The following is a 20,297-nucleotide window of genomic DNA, read 5'->3' as shown; positions in this document are numbered from 1 at the left end:
ATGACAGATCTCCTGCTTGATTACCATGCTACTTTCATTTAGCATTTACTTAAATGCAGAATGAGTAGTTGCTTTGATGTCCAGCACACTGAACATGTGAATCAGTGGGGAGTGAAAATGTTTAAAATCTCTTCCTTCCTGTTCTTTCAAAGTGAAGCCCTCATGAAATTGAATGGACAGAGATGTATCTTCTGTGACATAGGAGATGTTAATCAACAATCTCTAAACAATAAATGCTCAGAAAAGCAAGGGAGTTCTGTCTTGTTTTCCAAACTCAGTTCTGTGGCAAGGCCATTCCTATCAGTAGGCAAAGTGAGAGCCTTTAGGGCTGAAGGGTGGGGTATAAATACCATAAATAAATTTGCCTCAGACAGCAGATGGAGTACAGTGAAAGGGCAGCAAATAGTTAATCATTTAATTTATGATATTTCCATTCTATTTTTTTTAATTTATTTTTTACTGCTGGAGAAAGAGAAAATGCAGGTTTGTGATGTTTCTGTTTCAGGAGCTGAAATGACTTGACTGATTGTGGATACTATGCACCATGATAGGGGGTGGGGGGGGTGGGCAGGTGGGATATTTACTACTCATCCTCAGGCAACAAAATGTTTTTGGGGTGATCTTCTATGTGGTGGTAGCAAGGAGTGCACATCAGAGAGAGCAGTGCATAGATAAAGATGCTATAGTATTTAGTATTTTAAATGAGAAAAACACTTTTATAGATACCTTTATATTTGTACTTGAAACCTGGAAATTCCTGTATGACTTATTAGACCACATCTTGCTTTTATTATTTTCCTTCCCTTTTCATTCTGTCTCCTTTAAGAGAAAAACAAAACACTATCCCTTTTCACAGTGATCAAATTTACGTTTTCTTTTATTTTTTATTCTTCCAAAGTAAAACATTCTCAGGCTTCTCTGTTATTGCAGCCTGCAGTTTGGCAGGGGGAGTACGATGGGGTAGACCCTACGTTTATATATGCAACTTTGAAAGCTTATTCCACTGATTACAAAGCAATGTGGCATGTGTATCTTTTTACATTTTTATTTAATAATTACCCCAGTTAACATAATTATAACAGTACAACAAATACATTATCAAATCATATCACCTTTAACAATATATACATCTCTGTGTCTATACATTGGTCTTGTTGTTCTTGTGTGCCTTCAAGTCATTTCTGATTTATGTCGAGCCTAGAGCAAACCTATCATGACATTTTATTGGCAAGATTTGTTTTGAGGGAGTTTGCCATTGCCTTCCTCTGAGGCTGAGAGAGTGTGGCTTACCATGGTCACTCAGTGGGTTTGCAAGGCCAAGTGGGTATTTAAAGCTTAGTCTCCAGAGTCTTAGTACAACACTTAAACCACTGCATCACACCAGTGTCTATATATGCACCCACCAATAAATAATAGCTATTATTATTATTATTATTATTATTATTATTATTATTATTATTATTTACTCTGTTTCTCTAATATATTAATATCTGCTGTGCCAAATATCCAGTTGATTAATTGGAGGTCTATCTTCACCATTCAGTTCTTGAGAGTACAGAAAAAGTTTGAGCATTTAGTGCTTTTAAATGTGATAGCTCAGAGTCTTGCCTACTATTGTTCACTATTACAGTTCTGTGCTTTTTAATTTATTCATATCAGTGCTGAATTTACTCTTTTTTCCCCTTTCTGTTTTTGCTTTTACTTTTATGCATGCATATATTGCCTTCTTCTTTTTCTCCATCTACTGTCTTCCATTGGTTATGTCTGCCTCCTCTTAGCCATCGGAGGAGTTCTTGATTCGTCAGAACTCAATGGCATTCTGGGAGTGGGATCAGGGCCCACCCGCTCCTGCACGGCCACCTAAAAAATCATTCTCAGAATGTTGCCTGGTATGTGTTCTTTAATTTTGCCAAGAACTGCCCATCGCCTTCATCACGCAAACCACTGCTTTTTTCCTAGGAGTAGAATTTCATGCACATCTCCATGGTAGTTTGAAGTGTGACTAATCAAGCAGGTTATCCAAGAGCTTAGGAAAAAAATTAACCTTTCACATGACTCCCAGCATCCCATGGCCACTGGCCATGCTGGGTTGTGAATTCTGGAAATTGTAGTCTAAAAAAGGACATTTTCTAAGACTCGAGTGACTGCTGCACTGATACAAATTAGTTGTGATCAGTTTCACCATATGAAACTTGAAAGAAACATTTTAATTCAGGTTCTTTGTCTTCTTCAACATTGTTGAAGTACCAAAAACTGAAGACATTGGACAATCAAGTTACAAAGACAAAGCTAACCCTATATGTACCTTTAAACCCCATTTGCTTTTTTAGTCTCCTCAAAGAAATCTGCAAAGGCAAGTATAGATAGATCTTTTTTTTCTCACTTGTCTGATTAGAACCACACTTTGAATTACTGCCACACATCTTCTTCCTCTTCCTTTTATTTCACTAGTTTTTCCAGCTTTAGCTTTCTCTTCCCTGATGTTTTCCCAGGTCATTCATTGTTTAGGACTTAGACAATCACTTATTTTAGTTTGGAGGTGAAGTTGCAAATTGTTGCAGAGCTTGAGATTAAAAGTAACATGTTAGCCTTAGTCATTAGCATAAATCTACTGTATTAGTATCAAATAAAGGTACATTATATTAGTATCAAATAAAGGTACACGGAATTAATAAGTACTTGGTAAGTAAACACTCATGTAAGTAACATGTTACAGGTGACATCATTACTGTAGTTGTAACATATTAGTTCCAAGCTCTGAATTGATGTGATAGTATCAGGATTGTGAGTTTAGCTGGCCCAAGGTTGAAATCAAGTAGCCTTCCAGATGTTAATGGTTACCACTGGCTATGCTTAGTAGGTCTAATGAGAGTGGCAATGACAGTATCTAGAGAATTGCAGTCCAACAACATCTGGAGAGGTAGATAAATCTCATCCTTTGGGACCCGATAATGGATTGCATTATTACACATAACTTGTAGCAGGTGTTTAACTGAGGTTCACACTAGATGTGATTGTTAACTTGCAGCTTCTGCTTGGGATTGTCTTCCTCTTCTTTCAGTAAAGGAATAGTAGCTTGAAAGAGGGCAGTTTTCAAGTTTTTTTTTTAAAACTTTCCGCAAGCTGTAATCGTGATGGGATTGCCTGAATTCCCAGGCTGATTCGAAGTTTACACCACATGTAGTTTGATCCTGCATTATGCCTTGTGAGCTGCTGAAACTAGGGCCTGTTACAGACTGCCAAAATAAAGCTGCTTCGGGTCTCTTTGGAGGTATGCTGTTTAAATGATGCATGCATCCTAAGAATCCGGAAGCTGCACCAAAGCTGCACTCCAGTGCTTAGGAATGGAGTGTGGCTTTGGTGCGACCTCCGGACTCTTAGGACCCATGCATCATTTAAATAGCATACCTCCAAAGAGACCTGAAGCAGCTTTATTTTGGCAGTCTGTAACAGGCCTAGGAGATCAAGAAGAAGCTTGTGATTCTGAATTTAGAAAAAGAGAACAGTCCTTCATTTCTAGCCATCACTTTTTTTTTTCTGCAGTCAGGTAGATCTGGAAAGAATGTAGGTGTAACAGCGTATTTATATCCCTGTTGTTCTTTTCTTAAGTGTGTACATTGCTAGCTTTGGAAATTTTATGGCAGTGAGGAAACAAGTGAAAATGTTCACCCTGTCTCTTACAAGGAGATCATTCCTTGTAATGGAAAAGAGAGAGGGACTATGTGAACTGAAACAATTTATTCCAGAAAGACTCCTTCGTGTCATTCTATGGTTTGGGCAGACCTTTTAAAAAATAAAAAGTACACGTTTCTAGTTGAACAGAATGGATAACATCCACATCAGTTTAAACATCTGTAGATAAAAATGTCAGGATGTATAAAATAACCTATAATTTTTTTTCATGCATAACATTCTGAGGGGAGTAGCAAAAAGGTTGACTACTCTTTGTTACAGCGGAGCAAGAGACTTCTCTTTGGTGCGTTACAGACTGCCCAAAACGGGCGGTCTCGTGCCGCTGCCGGTTGCTGCATCTGGGAACCGCAGCAGCCAAACCACGCTGTTCCCGGGCGCAGCAAGAAAGAAGTGCCAAAATGGTGCTTCTTCCTGTGCCCCGGAAGAGGCGCCGTGAGGTGCGCACTCGCGGTGCCACTTCCGGCGCGCAACGTCAAAATGGCACTGCCATTTTGATGTACTCGTTATGCGCGAGGGGCAAGGCGCGTCAGGAAGCGCCACCCCTCGCGCGTAACGACGGCGCCCCATAGAGCCCATCCGGAACACGCCTTTGGCTGTTTACAACAACAGCATCCCACATATTCATTTAACAATTGGAGCATATGATCTGATGTGAGATGTAGTTGGTGAAAAGCTACGTTCCCTCTTCCTCACCTTTGTGCCTAGAATGGTTAGCATTACTGTTAAGCAAGCTAAAGGAGACCAATGCAGCAGATTTGAGGAAAATTACTTGAGAGCAATAAAGTATCCAGTGTTCAGTTTTATCTTGAGAGCATGAATGTGTATGAAGATGGGTATATTGTCTAACAGGCAGTAAAATATCTTTGGTAGTCTGTTTTATTCCCTGCACTTAATGAATCAAGTATAGGTTGTAGTGTTTAAATGTAGTGTTTGATAGTTCATTTGGATCATCAACAGGCCATACCTCCCCATTGGTATCCAAGGGAAGGGAGAAGAAGGATAAGGCAACACCTACACACACACACACCAAGCTGATCCTGAAGTTTTTATTTTCCGCGTCCTTTAAAAGAATGTTAGATCTGAGTCAAAATGTGCAGGCATTATTTTTCAATAAAAGTCTGCTAGTGCATTTCACTGTTTATCGAATCAATGCAGCTAGACTCTTTATCATCATTACAGCCATCGTGCAGGAGCTAGCACTATAGTTGGGACAGCATTCAAAGTCGCTCAGTTAGTGTTATGCCCATTTTGATGAGGAGGAGAAAAATAAAGAGTAGTGTATGACAAAACTGTAGTTAATCCAATATTGTCCAGTTTCCTGGTGTGCTTTATTTATTGGATTTGGTTTTATTTATTATTGTTAGGTTTTTATGGTGGGTTGAAGAGTTGATAATCTCGTAGTTGATAGGAGCCACAGTGTAGTAAACTAAGGGTTTGGGGTAGAAAGGAGCTGAGAAAAGAATGGAAGGATTCACTTATGGATGGAAAGACACTGCTCAGATACTAAGATTTCTTGTGGATGGACAGCAGGTTTACCCACTGAAAAAAAATTGAGAAGTAGACTTCACATACAAATTTACCTAGATCTAAGCACCCTATCCTCTCGGTTTGTTGCCAGTTAGTTCAAAGATATGCTAAAACGGTAGAGGCTAAATATATGTATATATCTGGCTCACAAACAAGCACCAAAGTTCCAGTTGTCCCTGTTCCTTCTTGAAGCAACCTGCCTGTGCATCTTCAAGGCTTGTGTCTGTTGAAATATTGTTAAAAGCTCACTAGACAGAACTTCCCAGACAGTATGCATTATTGTAGCAACTGTCTTCCCTCAAAGCAGTAAAAGCTTGCATGGGTATTTTCTGCCCTCTTGCTTCTTGCTTTTTAAAATTTGATTTAAATCACTTTGGCACATACATTTTATGTTTTAGTGCAGTGTGAGTCTGCCAGTTACATAAGATTAAGAAGGTCAGACGTCTTTGCTTTCCTTGTGTGTGTTCATTCTAGTTTTCTTTTCTTCCTGGATTTAGAAGTACATGCAAGAAGCAAGGACTTTGGGGAAAAATCTGAGGCAGCCCAAACTCTCTGATCTTTCTCCTGCAGTAATTGCTCAGACAAACTGGAAATTTGTGGAAGGTTTACTCAAAGAATGTCGAATGAAGGTGAGTCTTAAGTATAACATGATTTGCCAGAAAAACAGAAAACACCTGTGCTGTGCTGTGTTCAGGAGTTTCCTAAGCGTTTCTCCTCACTATAATCCTTCAATATTCAGATTGACCTTTTGGGCATACCAGCAATATTTACAGAAGTTGTTGAATCTGTGGACCTCTATTTATCCCCCATTCAGTAGTCACCAAAGATGACAACCACAATTTTACATCCACTGCCATCAGAAACACCACTGTGCCTGACCTTATCAATAATTTAATCTCACTAGATATGTGTATAGCCAAAATTATGTATTTAACAGAAGAAGATAATGAAACCATTCATAATTACTTGTTGCTCAAATGCATGTAATTACAGTACAGTATAGGTTAGTTATTACAGTTACTTATATGCTTATTTTACATAGTCTTCCTTAAGCACACATCGCAGATTCACTCTGTGCTCTATAATCAGCTGATCCCTGACTCTTTTCTCTTACATTTTGAATTAACTTAATTGTGATTAAATGTGACTGTTCTGATCGCTGTCCTTGGTCTAACTCTACTAAGTCTGACACAAACTGACTAACGCATTTATATTTTCAAAAACATAGTCAAACTCCCAGTCACTTACCAGTTACCTCCATGCTCTCATCTCTTCCCAGCAGTCTACTTATCTTAACACATTATACATCCCATATGTGGCAACACATTATCATATTTTCTATGATATAAACAGTAGCATATTTACAGCCAGACTCCAATTCCCATAAGTATAAGGCCAGCATGACCAGTGGTCACAGTGCAACATCTAGAGGGCCATGGGTATCCTGTTCCTGGCCTGTAGGGTACCCAAATGCTTGTTTCTGCATTGTGATTTCCTGCTGATACTATGTGAATGCGTACATGGATAAAACGTTATAGTGATTTGCCTATTATGAACAGCGGAGGAAGTAGTTTGCCTGTTGAAGCCCATACTTTCCCATCTGCTCTCATTTTAGACTACATGGTATTTTTGACCAGTTCACTGGTTATACTTCATGAATCAGTGGGTAAACTGGTACATTCACCTCCAATAAGTATAAGAGATATACTTGGCATTAAAGCAAAGCATGACAGATGCATTCTTTTTCATTACTATGTTTTTTCCCCATTTAATTAAAACATGTATATATTCCTTGCCTAAGAAAAACCCTATGGATTTCATGGGGTCACTATATGTCCACAAACAACTTGAAGACATATACACACATGCTGCTCCTCATATCTCCCAACTTCACTTACCAGGACAAAGAATTCCAGTCTTGAAGTGGTTACTAGCAACTGCTTGACTTCATTTTAGCCACAGAGGGTTCTAGAGAAGAGCTAAAATGGATGACTGTAGCTGCTACATCCATATTGTAAACTCACTTGGCAGCTCAATGATTTTGGTAGTGGTGCTTGGAAATGGTTGTCAGCTTGTAAAAAATGCTTATTTGCAGACCAAACGTATGCTGGTAGAGAAGATGGGCCATGAAGCAGTGGAACTGGGACATGGTGAAGCCAACATAACAGGACTGGAAGAAAATACTCTCATTGCTAGTCTTTGTGACCTGCTGGAAAGAATTTGGAGCCATGGGCTACAAGTCAAACAGGTCAGTAACTTGAAAGAATCTCTAACTTCTGTATTATTTCATTTCATTGTTTTTAACTTTCTTTCTTCCATTTTTGATTGGGTTGATCCTGATTATAGGATCATAGAAACTTATCCATATACAGTTGGCCCTCCATTTTTGTGACTTTGACTTTTGCAGATCTGATTATTCAGTGATTTGATTAATATAGCAATAGCAAGTACATTTCTATACTGCTTATCAGTGAATTAATACTCCCTAAGCAGTTTACAATGTGTAAGCCAATATGTTCTCTCTAGAAATCTCTAGGTCCTCCAGCATGACTCTGTTGTCACCTTCTGCCAAAAGCCACACTGGACACTGGAAAACCTAGAGATTCCTAGAAAGAACACTTCTCTAGGCATTAGTAGGTCCTCCAGTGCAATTTCATGGTCAACTTCTGGCAGGTCTTGACCATAGAATTGCCCTGGAGAGGACCTAGAGATTCCTAGAGAGGTGTTCACCCAGGTAAAATAAATAGTGGTGTTTTTTTTTTAATTGTATTTTCCCGCTTTCATAGAGGTCCTGTGCCCCAACCCCAGCAAATGTGGAGGGTCCACTGTATTGTTGCTGCACCGACCCATATAGACCACTGTTATTTACAGAAAGGCAGTGTGGTTCCCTTTACATGTCCTCCATCTCCCATAATTCTTGGCCATTGACATTACTGGTTCAGGTTGATGGGTTGGGTACCCAAAGTAGTGGATAGCTAAGGCCTGAAGCAGTAGCCTGTTTTAGGTCTGATATCTCAGATCTTTATGCAGTGATGTGCCAAGAGGTGAACCTGGGACTTATTGCAATTGAACAAATTTTCTCCCACAGAGATATATCCCCTCCTCTTTTATCCAAGATTTTGGGAGGGCACAGTCATACAGCATCATTTTAATTCTAAATTTGCTACCCTAGAACAGTCTTCACCAAATGAATATATCTGTGATATACTTCCAGACTTCAAATCTAGATGTTATAATCTATGACATCTAGAGAAACCAAGTTGAGGGAAGATACTCTAGGCAAGTTCAGTACAGTATTCTCTCTTCCTCTCTCTCTTTTTGTGTATGTGCCTTCAAGTCGCCTGTCAACTGATGGTGGTATGAATTTCAGAGGTAGTTTTGCCAGCTCCTTCTTCTGAAGTATAGCCTACACTGCCTGGTATACATTGGAAGTCTCCCATCCATGTACTAACCAAAGCTGATCTTACTTAGTTTCCAAAATTAGATGGGATCTGGTACCCTTAGGGTATTAAGGAATATATATTTTATTCTCTCTAGCCAAGATTAGTTAGAAAAATATGCTTAATTTATAAACAACTTTGATTTGAGAAAGTGAAAATGATAAGTTTTTTAGACTACAACTTTCAGAAACCCTGAGGCCCCTAGCCATCTAGTTCTAGTCTAAAGAAGCAATTTTCCAAAAGACCCAGATTTTCAGCATCCTGAGTATCAAGAATGTAATTTGGCCTCTTTCATTTGACCTGTTAAATTATTTTAAATTATATTATCTTTTTTTCTAATGCTTTTAACTGTGGTGTTGATGTTTTTAAGCTGCTGTTCCCATTGTTTTTGATTTATTGTACACTGGCATGAAAGTTATAATGGGAATGTGGTTTAAAAATACTTTTAAAAAGGTAATAAAAGGATGCTAAATTGAGGTTCTCATGCTTTGGCCACATCATGAGGATAAATGAATCATTAGAAAAGGCAATGATGCTAGGAACAGTAGAAGGCTGTAGAAAGAGAGGAAGACCACATGCCAGATGGTTAGATTTGTTCAGGGAGGACATAGGCCTGAACCTGCAGGACGTGAGCAGAAAGAATGAAGGTTGAGTTTTGCAGATATCGCATCCACAGGGTCACCATGAGTCAAAGGTGACTTGAGAACAGTTTAAAAAAACAACAAATTGTTCATGCTGTAGTTTTCCGTAACAGAAAAAAGTTCTAAACTCCACACATTTACAGTATGCATAACTGAGTGCAATGATTGGACATTTGTTCTGCATAAATGGTTTCATGAAAGAGCACACATTTTATTGCAGAAGATTTAATTTGGTGGATGTAAACCAGCAGATTTGTGTCTTCTGTGTGCATATTAGTGTGCTTCTGTATCCACAGTGAGTGTAATTGAAAGCAATTTACTCTTCAGTATCTAATGGGACTCAAACGTGGTATTTATTCCCCACAGTCTCAGGCAGATGTCTTTCCCTACACCTGTTACCTGATATCCTTTTAATCAGAGATTATGTGAATTGAACTTGAGTCTTATTTTATGTGCAAAGTATATTCTTTGCCACTTTGTTGGTGTAGAATTAGCCTGCTTGTTTCATGGAAGCGTCCCCTCCCCATAGGAAACACATCATGAGTTAAGCATGAACCTTTGGCTCATTATAACATGGCTTAAATGAGTCTGAGATATGTTATCATTTATATTTTGTAAAGACTTGGCTTCTAACTTGAATGAGAGAATGCATTTTCCAGTCACTCAAAACATTACAGTTTAATAGAAAGACATGATATGGTCCTGATCCTATCAGATGTGCAGGACTTTTTGGCCCTTATAAGTTCACATGATGCAAAGTGGAATGTTTTCTGCATAATTCCAATATATTTGGCTTCTCTTAGTTTACCCACAGCCAGAACTATGTTGGGCTATTGTTGGAGTGTACCTGGTTCAAATCATTTGCCCACTTATGAAATTTGCTGTGTGACGTGAGGGAAGTCACTCTTTTATCACCTAGCCTGACCTAACATAACAGGCTGTCTGTAACATTACAGTGATGTCTTTTGCTCAATGGAGAGATACAAAGGTGACCAGAGCTAATGTTCACCAAAATATTTTGCTCAGTGGAGATGCAAAGGTGGCCAATGCTTTTTTTCTTTCCTTTTTTCTCTCCTTCCCCAATTTAAGGATTTAAAAAACACAATTATGGGGTTCAGCCTTCAGCCATTGTTTACCCTCCTAATCTCTTGTACTCTCATATATTTCCCATGTTTGATAATCTTTTTTTTTTTTCTTTTTGGTTTTTTTTTAAGGGAAAATCTGCATTGTGGTCTCATTTAATTCAGTACCAGGAACGAGAAGAGAAACAGGAGCAACTGGCAGAATCACCAAGTAAGTACAGGCTCTTTAGTTAAATGGGTGTGTACTGCAGTAGTGCCTACAGCAGAGTTACTCTATTTACTGTGTTTTATTACCGTTTGAAAAACCTGAAAATTTTAAAGTATTGTACAGAGATAGTGCAATTCTGTATGTGTTTACTTAGACGTATGTACTATGGAATTGGTTGGGATGCATTCCCAAAAGAGAAGGCTCTGATATTACATTCCATTTGAGCAGTTGGATTATAATTCATGAAAGCTAATGCTAAAATAGATTTATCATCTTTAAAATGCTGTAAGACTTTTTTTTTTTTTTTTTTTGGTGTGTAGAATTACAACTATACAAGTTTCAATTGTTTATGCTGTCTACAGTGGGTTAGTTTGAAAGAGCAGAATTTTTAATCAAAAACTCTACATGATGTTTCGGTGCTAAATATAGAAATGAACTCCTATCAGTTTAAAATAGGTTTGTTTCTCAGTTTCCAGTTTGGTGTCCTTCATTCTGAATAAAAACAACAACAACTAGGGGACAAAATTTTACTTTGAGGACACATCATAAGTAGTACAAATATGTCTAAACACTAAAAATTAGAAATCATTTTTAAAAATAAAATGCAAATTTTAGGGAGAGCACTGAAGGCATGCTGTGCCCTACATATTATTTATTTTGTGGTGCCCTGTGGGTAAACACTTTAATGTTTGTGCCTAGTCAGTCACCTAAAAGATGTGATTTCAGTAATGTAGAAAAATTTGGGAGAAAGAGGGATGAGAGTGGAAATCAGATTATGATATATAAAGTATAACACACCTTGTATCATAAAACAAAATCTCCAAAACAGCAATACCTTTATTGGACAACCAAAATGCACAAAATATGTAATGCAAGCTTTCAAAGCACCACTGGCTTTGTCTTCAAACCAAAGATGCTAAAAAATCATACAGGAGAAGAAAAGTAATGAAGTTAGAGTCAAAGGCCTACATTTTGTATAGATGTTGTTTTTGTTGCAGCTCCATTGGTTCAGGATGACCGAATGCCATAACTGCAAAAGAGGACAAGGCACTGCAAAATGTAGGACACTCAAGGAAGATGTAGGGCATTACAAAACAAAAGCTAAAAACAATACTATAAATATAAATTCATATTTTTAGTCACGGTCAAAGTGCAGGACTTTTGGAATTCTTCCTGGGCTGAAATGTAAGATGTGTCCTGGAAAAGAAGGGCATCTAGTCACCTTGTATTGGTTTAGACCCACGGAGATCTCAGTGCATGCACAGGCCACTCCCCTCTTGGACATGTCAGGATTCAAACAAAGGACAGTAAAATTTAAATTCAATTAGTAGCCTCCTCTTGGGATCTATGGTGCCTCTGTCCTTTGTGAAAGACATGGACATTGTAAAGTCCATATGTGGCCAAGAAGCAAGGGGCCTCTGCTTGCATTGAGATCCTGCCAAAGTGACTAAACTGCAACAGAAAAAAACATGAGATACAATTCCTGTGTGATTTTTTTTAAAAACAACTTTTGCCTGATGAAGAAGTCAATGGAGCTTCCAAAGCTTGCATAATGTATTTTGTTCATTTTGGTTGGCCAATAATGATATTGTTGTTTTTGTGGGTTTTGGATTTTATTTTGCTGCATGGCCAACATGGCTCCCCTGAATATGACACCTTCTATCATGACTGCGATCCTTCTGACATTTTAACAATTTCATCAATTCACATTAAGATTTTTCTCATGTGCAGAAATGTGGGACAGAGTTAGCTAGATCTAACAGCTGTAAAGAAGGCAGCATTTGATGATGATTCTTAAATCTTCAGAGTTTCACTCCAGCTTAACTGAAAGCAGGAAATAACCAGTAAGTTGCCATAGTATTGAAGTAGGAGACAAGTAAAAATCATTTGCATAATAACTTTAGTCCTAGTGGAGTTCTCAAAGAAGCTTAGGATTATTTTTTCAGCTTTCAATTGATAAAATGTGGCTAACAGATTAATACAGCTTCTTCCCTCTTATCTCCTCTGCAGTTGCTGCTGGGCCAGAAAGAAGGAAGTCTGACACAGGGGTTATGCTACCTACTCTGAGAGTCTCACTCATCAGTGATATGAGGTAGGTATGACATTTCGTTCGTAAAAAATTTTCTTGAAAAATGATGTGAACGCTTTTTTTGCATTTTGTGGCTTTGTGATGGCTTTGTTCCTGTGATACAAATTTTGTCTTCATTGTATAAAACTTAACCAGTGTGCAGTGATGTATGGTCAGCCCTCCATAGCTATGTGTTTTTTATCCATTTATTCAGCCATCCACCGTTTGAAAATTTATATATACACACACACACATTCCAAAAACCCAACCATGATTTTGCCATTTTATATAAGAGTGTTTTACTATGCCATTGTATTTAATGTGACTTGAGCATCCACAGATTTTGGTATCCATGCTTGATACTGAAACCAAACCTCAGTAGATACCAGTAGAAACGTAAGAATCTAATGTGAAGTTGAAGGCTTTCATGGCCGGCATCCATAGTTTTTTGTGGGTTTTTTGGGCTATGTGGCCATGTTCTAGAAGATTTTCTTCCTGACGTTTCACCAACATCTGTGGCTGGCATCTTCAGAGAATACTCAACTTTTCCAGGTAAGCATTCTCTGAAGATGCCAGCCACAAATGCTGGCAAAATGTCAGGAATAAACTCTTCTAGAACATGGCCATATAGCCCGAAAAACCCACAAAAAACTACATAAGAATCTAGTTGATCATAATGGTAGTCATTTTTTAAAATGTTTGTCATTAATTAGCGATTTCTGTAGAAAGAAAGTTGACAGATTGTGTTAGATGAGCATTGCAAGTCTGGCTTCCAGATATGGGTATTAATCTTAAAGAATCTAAGATGAGAGACATTTCTATGAAACCTGTCTTCAAGCGAATATGAGGTAGGACCAAAGAGCAAGATTAAGGATAGAGAATATCTTCTATATTTATAACCCTCACAAGGAAGGGCAAGAACACTTCCCTAGACTTCTCAAATTGAGGACTCATATTTGGTTCAAACATGCACTTGGAGGCCCTCTTCTAAACACTGTTGCCAGATTGGGGTGACAATACTGCTGTTGCAACGCCAGTTAAGTCAGAGCTTGCAAAAATTTATTTTGTTGGATGTTTACTCCCAGAATCTTCCAACCAATGTAACCAGTGGTTATGCTTGGTGGGAGATTCTGAGAGATAGAATCCAGGCTCTGATGTTAACAGAAACTAAGTCAAAGATGAATGAACACATTCCTTTAAATGGAATCTGACTCTTATTTTATTAGAACAAAGGAAAATCCTTTCTAAATGGCTGGAAGATTTATGAAAGTTGTAGTGTCCCAAAAGAAACTTTGCCAAGTTTTGAGTCAGTCTGCCACTCAACCCTTGGTGCGATCCATGCCTCCAGATATGGTGAACTGCAACTTGAACTGTCCACAGCTTGGCTGGGAAGAACCTAACTTCTAGTCTAACACATCTGGAGGGCATCTGGTTGGGGAAAACTGTAGTGCATGCTAGGACTAGTTGAGCAAAGTGTGGCAAGCAAGCCTCAAATAGGAGATAAAGATTGACCCCAACTTGCTTTAGTCTGTTCAGAAGCTTTTGGGCTGGTCTCTGTCATTCCCTTCTCTGGCCAGAGCCAGTTCATGATGGTACACACAGACTGACTCTTCAACTGGCATTCCTCAGATACCAGGTGAAGATCTAATAGCTGACAGCTGCACATTAAGTCGTATTCCTCCTTATGCAAGAAGTCAATCTGCTAAGGTAAAATGCAGTTCTGATATTAGGAAATAACTATTTTGAAACTTGCTATAAAAATGAAATAAAATGGTAGGAGACAAACTGAGGCATTGCCATATGCTCTAGGATGGGCATGGTGCAGCTTCCCAGGACTGTCTGTGTGCTCTTGACCCCTCCAGACTCCCTGGACCACCAACCTTTTCTGGATCCAAGAAAGAGTGAATTGCCACTTCCATGCTGCCTCTGTCTAATACATCACATAGCTGGTCTTCATGTTGCATCAAGCTTTTCTACTTAAATACTGAAGCAAATGTTTCTGGTCCCTAAACAATTTCCCAAGGGATAGTCTTTTCAAAGGGATAGAAGATGTTGGCAATGTATGGCCCTAGTGCTCTTCTTGGGGTCCTCAATGCTTCTCGACTTTCTGGACCGCCATGTTGCTTTCTTTTTTAGCCCCCAAAAAGAATTAGTTGCTTGACTTAGAAACCTCCAAGAATAGCAATTAGCCTTTTAAATAGATTGTGCCTCTTATTCTCCCTGCACAATTTAACATTGGAAAAATATTTTTTTCACTAAAACACCTGGACACTTCGAATAGCTGTTGTTGTTGTTTCGTTGTGTTTTGTTTTGTTTTTTGTGGTAATGTTGGCAGTCCACCCAACCCCAAAAGACCACTGGAGACCATTGAACCTGATACAGTTTCCCACCCCGTGGCTTACCAGATGTGTTGCTCTCCAAATGTTATTGGACTACAGTTCCCATCATTCTTTATCTTTGGCTATTTTGGCTACAATCGCTGGGACTTCCTTTGCAGCAACATCTGGGGAGCTGCATAGCTCCCACCCCTGAGTTAAAGCAGCTTTAAAAAGCCACTGTTCATCATTGGTCCCTCCCAGACGACAGTATATCACAAAGCTGAAAAACACCAGAACTGTCATAAATTGTGTCTAATCTGCTTCCTGGGCTTGTTTCATTGAGCTTGCTTTTCCCTGCAGAGGAATAGAGAGGAATAATGCTTCCTGCCTTTTGCTCTGGGTGGAAAAAGCTGCCCTACTTCTCCTGCATGCTGGTAACAACCATGGATGCCGATTCCCCATTCCCTTTGGCATTGCTAGGGAAGTGATTTCTATCGGTTGGTTGTGTTTGTGCTTTAAATGGAGCTCCCCATCAAAGAAGGGAGTGGGAGGCATCTGCTTTGATATAGTCCCCTATCGAAAGGCTTGAAATAGCTACAGCGTGTGCTTTTCATCATGATGCGAGTGACTAATGCACATCGTATTTTTCAAGGACTTCTGATCATATGCCCAGTTGTGTTGTGCTGGAAGCCCTAAAAGCTGCCTTATCAAAATCTGAGCCAAAAATGAAGAGGTTACTCTGCAGTAAATGTGCAAATGCCAGAAGCAGCACTTTTTTGGTGTAATTTGGGTTGGTTTTGTTGGGCCTTTGCTCAAGGAAGGGACGCTGTGGGAATCATTAACAAAGGGAACTGCAGACAGGCAGGGTGTGTGTATGCATCTCACTAACTCTTTAGTGTCTAAGCAATTAAGAAACCACAGTAAATGCTTGTCATCTTATGCAAAACTCTTACCAGAGTCCAGGGTATCTGCAGAGGAAATGCTGGCAGGAATTTTGTTGAAAATGTTGCAGTAGACAATGCAGCATTTGGGGTTGTGCATGTGATGTGTTGTGCCACTGGCACATGATAATCATTTCTCCCTCAGCCCCCACCCCACCTCATTCTGATGATGTTGGAGTTGCTGCAGCATGGTGTTGCCCTTTATGGGACTGAGGCAATCCTGAAACAGGGCAGAACAGAGCCAGATTATCAGTGGATCAGTTACAGTGATTGCTCCAAACACTTTGCAGGATGAGTTTGCCTCCTTTTCTTTGCCAGGCATTTCCTGTGACCATCAGCATTTACTGAATTACATAAACAATTGAGTAAAACTGTTTGAGATCAGTTTGTTGTGTTTCACTGAAATTACAGGACTAAAAGGGAGGTTAAGGAAGATGTTGTTTTTGTTTTTTATATATATTTTTGCTGTTTGTGGTACCTGTACTACTGGATATACTCATGTATAAGTCTAGAAATTTCGGTCAAAAAACTGACCCCCAAAAACTGACTCAACTTATCCACGGGTCAATGTAAGTACTGTATCTTAACTCTTATTTAAAAGAAGGAACCATCTCCTGGTGTAAAGCAAGACTATAATATGGGAATCACCGACCCCCTCTATTCTCTCATCTATCCAGTCTTAAGAATAAGCACAAAGAGTTATGTCTGATGGAATTTTGTAAGTTATTTGACATTGTTTTGTTTTGCTTCATCCTTTAGGGGCCAAAATTATGGATTTTGCTATGACTTGTGGATAAGTCGAGGGTAAAATTTAGGGGCATATGCCCCTAAATTTTACCCTCAACTTATCCACAGGTCATAGCAAAATCCATAATTTTGGCCCCAAAACTTGTCCTCGACTTATACATGAGGACGACCTATAGTCAAGTATATACAGTACAGTGGTACCCCGGGATACGAAATGACCGCGTTACGAAATTTCCGGGATACGAAAAAATTAGAAAGAAAAAAACTGTTCCGGGTTACGTTTTTTTTTTTGCGTACGAAAAAATTTTTGTTGCTTTTCGGCGCTTTTTCGCACGAAATCGCGGCTTTCAGCGCTAGCGGCTATGGCTTTTTCGGGTTGCGAAATCTTTCGGGTTACGAACGGCGCCGCGGAACGAATTAAATTCGTAACCCGGGGTACCACTGTATTTTAATTCCTGTGCCAGAATAGATAGTATATTTACACTTGTGTACAAAGGGGACTCTATTTGGGGAACTACTTTAGAGCAATCTTAGGCGGGTTACAGACTGCCGAAAAGCGGCGGCCTGCACCCGCCCGTTTCCCTGCCAGATCGGGGCCTCAGCAGCCAGAGCGGCAGCCACTGAGGCCCCGATCCTCTGCTTTCCAGGCTGCGGGGAAGCGGCAAAAGGCCCCTTCCCCGCAGCCTGGAAAGGGGTGTCCTTGGGGCTTCAAGCCCCAAGGACACCCTGCGGCGGCGGGGAGGAGGAGAAACCCCTTTCTCCTCTGCGTCGCTGGGCGCAGCCGTCTGAAGGCTGCGCCCAGTGACGCAAACGGAAAAAGGAGCTCCTTTTGCGGCCGGGGAAGGGGCGTACTATGCGCCCTGGCGCGGCGTGACGATAGAGGCGGCGTGGTCGTGACATCGTAATGGCAGCGGCCATGTGGAATGGCCACTGCCATTTAGTGTGCACTCCGTGCGTGCTAGGGTTCGGGGTGTCTGGAAAGGACGCCCCTTTCTAACCCTAGCACATGCGGAGCACGCTCTTTTAGGCCCGTTTGTAACGGGCCTTAATCTAATTTTGGGGAGCAACTATGGGACAAGTTCTTTTTTTTATGGTGCTTTCTACCATTAGCTTTGCTTTGCAGTACAGTTCCTTAAAATTTTGCCCAGGTAATCTAAGAAATGGTGGCTGTGAACTCAAACCACATGCATTAAGTAAAGGACATTTCCTTGCACCTCAGACAAAATTTGCATTATTTTGAACCTCTCTGCTTGGAATGGATTGATGTCAACGTTTCCTGGTTCACTTCCTAACCTACACCTTTTTAGCAAATGGAAAAATAAAGTCTAAATATCTTCTAAAGTCCAGGGAATGGATGGAGAACATTTGGCCATCCAAAAGTTGTACTGCAACTCCAATTCTTCTTCGCTGTCTAGGGATGATGGAATATGTAGTCCAACAATGCCTGAAAGACCATGTTTCCCCACCCTTGTTGTAATACATAAAAATAAAACCACATAGTACTAGTGGCACACTCAGTTAAACTTTCCTATTTTGTACCTCCATGGTTCTGCTTTCTTATGTTGTGTTGACCATACATTGTGTTTTTAAAGATGCCTTCGGGTATAAATATGGGCACTGCCATTTTTACTGAGCTATACAGGACCCAGAAGGGAATTGTGAAATTACTGTGTTTCTCATATGCACAGGGATATCATGAGCAAATGTAGTGGCAAAATGGTGGGCATGAAGAAAAGCAGGAACATGGAATTGGTCCTACAAGTCCAGAGGTGGATGGTGGAGGGACAGAATTGGCTTGGGAATTTTGGAAGTGGTTAGGAGCCAACTGCTTGAAGGGGAGCCACAATTGCACCCTCTCTTAGTATGAAATCCTTCCAATGTTTTGAACTAGCCCAAACACACATGACCAATGGCCTTGAATGGTGTGAATTATAATTTTAAAAAATCTGGAGGGCACTTTGTTGGGGAATACTGTAGTACTGTCTTTTGTATGCCATTCCAAAACTAAGAGACCCAAGTATACACAGGAGGTTTTTCTATATCAGTTCAAACAGTCCACTACTAGGTACTCTGACCATCAGCAGCTTCCCAACAATTGCTACCTGATTCATTCAGTAGCAAATGACAAAGACTGAACCTGGGACTTTCCTGTATTCTAACACTGAACTGTGGGCTTTTCTTAAACTGGAGATAAGCAACTACATGGGGACCGTGGGCAATCCTTCACAGCAAGCCCAGAAATGTCCATTTTCTCTGCAGTCCCTGTCAAAATGGTGACGGGGAGTAATTTGCATCACTTCCTATTGCCATTTTGAGAGGGACTGTCTTTAAAAACAAAGTAGAGGATTGGGGGCCTTTGGGTGGAGTGCTTCATGGTCACAAAGTTGCATGTCTACCCCTGTCCTAGACAAAGACTTGCTATGTGTTCTTTAAACTTGCAAAGGTGCAGCTACTTCTTTTCTGTGATAATGAGATTCTTGCAAAAGAGTTGGTTATTCCTTATCTTGAACTGGTCCTTTTTTCAATATATATATATATATATATATATATATATATATATATATATTCCCCAGTATCCTCCTTCCTGTCTTATTTCAGTTCTCTGATCTGCTGCTTATCTTGATTTCATACATTACCTGTATATCAGACTATCACACAGGGGGGAAATTAGGGGTACTAAAGGCATTTTCCTAACAAAGTCACACCATCCTGACAAAGATTTTCAGGCAGTGTCTCTGTGAATGGTTTGTTGCTGGAGCATTCCTGGTTCTTCCTGGGATAAGTCCTCTCAGATCACGATGTGTGAAAATCTTCACCATGATTGTTCAACTTTGCCAGGGTGCCTTTTACTCACGGCACCCACCCACCCCTCCAGGTGATAGTCTCCTTACACTTACACTCTGATTTTTATATCCATGGGCTATCTTTTCTCCCTCAGATTGGTTAGACACTTCATATTTGTATGATCCTTCATAATATTCCTCCTTATCCTACCTCTCCTCCTTGATTTCTCCGTGTGCTTTCTCTTGCTTTTTATGTTCCTAATGTAAACCCATTAGACTTCCTGTTTTTTATTTCTTTTCCTTTTAAAAAGCTTTAAACATTGCTTGTTTTGTACTGCATTTCCTTCTATAATCTTGTGAGCTATTATAATTGTTGCTTCTGAATACATTCTTCTGGATTTCTCTTTGTTTCTTTCCCCACCTTTCCTTCTTTCCCACCTATTACTTTATTGTGTGAGACAATTTTTGGATGTGGAGCTTGGGGAGGGGGGTAGGGAATATTTCATGTTTATTGTACCATACTTCATCATTTTCAGTACTTAATAAGTAAAATGTGATAGTGATGAGTTTATATCTCAAGGTTTTTGCATACCATGTGTGATTGCTGGAGTAACTTGTCCTGGATTGTGTGATAAAACATGCCTGCATGTGTTTATGTTTTGTGTGTGTGTGGGCCTTAAAGTTACCTATCAGTCTTTCGCAACCCCATAAATTTCTCAGGGTTTTCTTAGGCAAGGAATACTCAGAAGTGATTTTGTCAGTTCCTTCCTCAACACCTGGTTTTCATTTGCAGTCTCCTGTCCAAGTAGTAACCAGGGCTATCCAAGTCTCCAAAATGAGTACAATAGT

General features: G+C 39.7%; 1 protein-coding gene across 4 annotated transcripts in view; it reads left to right on the top strand.

Moving 5' to 3' along the window:
* Positions 1-20,297, top strand: part of DENND5B (DENN domain containing 5B) — a 141,022-nt gene that overhangs the window by 96,067 nt on the left and 24,658 nt on the right. For all 4 annotated transcript variants that reach the window (XM_042470629.1, XM_042470628.1, XM_042470630.1 and 1 more), the window contains 4 exons: positions 5,718-5,849; positions 7,316-7,468; positions 10,516-10,594; positions 12,602-12,683. In XM_042470629.1, the coding sequence (XP_042326563.1) occupies positions 5,718-5,849; positions 7,316-7,468; positions 10,516-10,594; positions 12,602-12,683 (446 nt within the window). The remainder of the gene's footprint in view (positions 1-5,717; positions 5,850-7,315; positions 7,469-10,515; positions 10,595-12,601; positions 12,684-20,297) is intronic.

Source organism: Sceloporus undulatus, chromosome 5 (assembly GCF_019175285.1).
Source record: "Sceloporus undulatus isolate JIND9_A2432 ecotype Alabama chromosome 5, SceUnd_v1.1, whole genome shotgun sequence".
Taxonomy (NCBI): domain Eukaryota; kingdom Metazoa; phylum Chordata; class Lepidosauria; order Squamata; family Phrynosomatidae; genus Sceloporus; species Sceloporus undulatus.
Note: the sequence above shows the minus strand (reverse complement) of the source record. Positions and strands in the feature narration are given on the sequence as shown.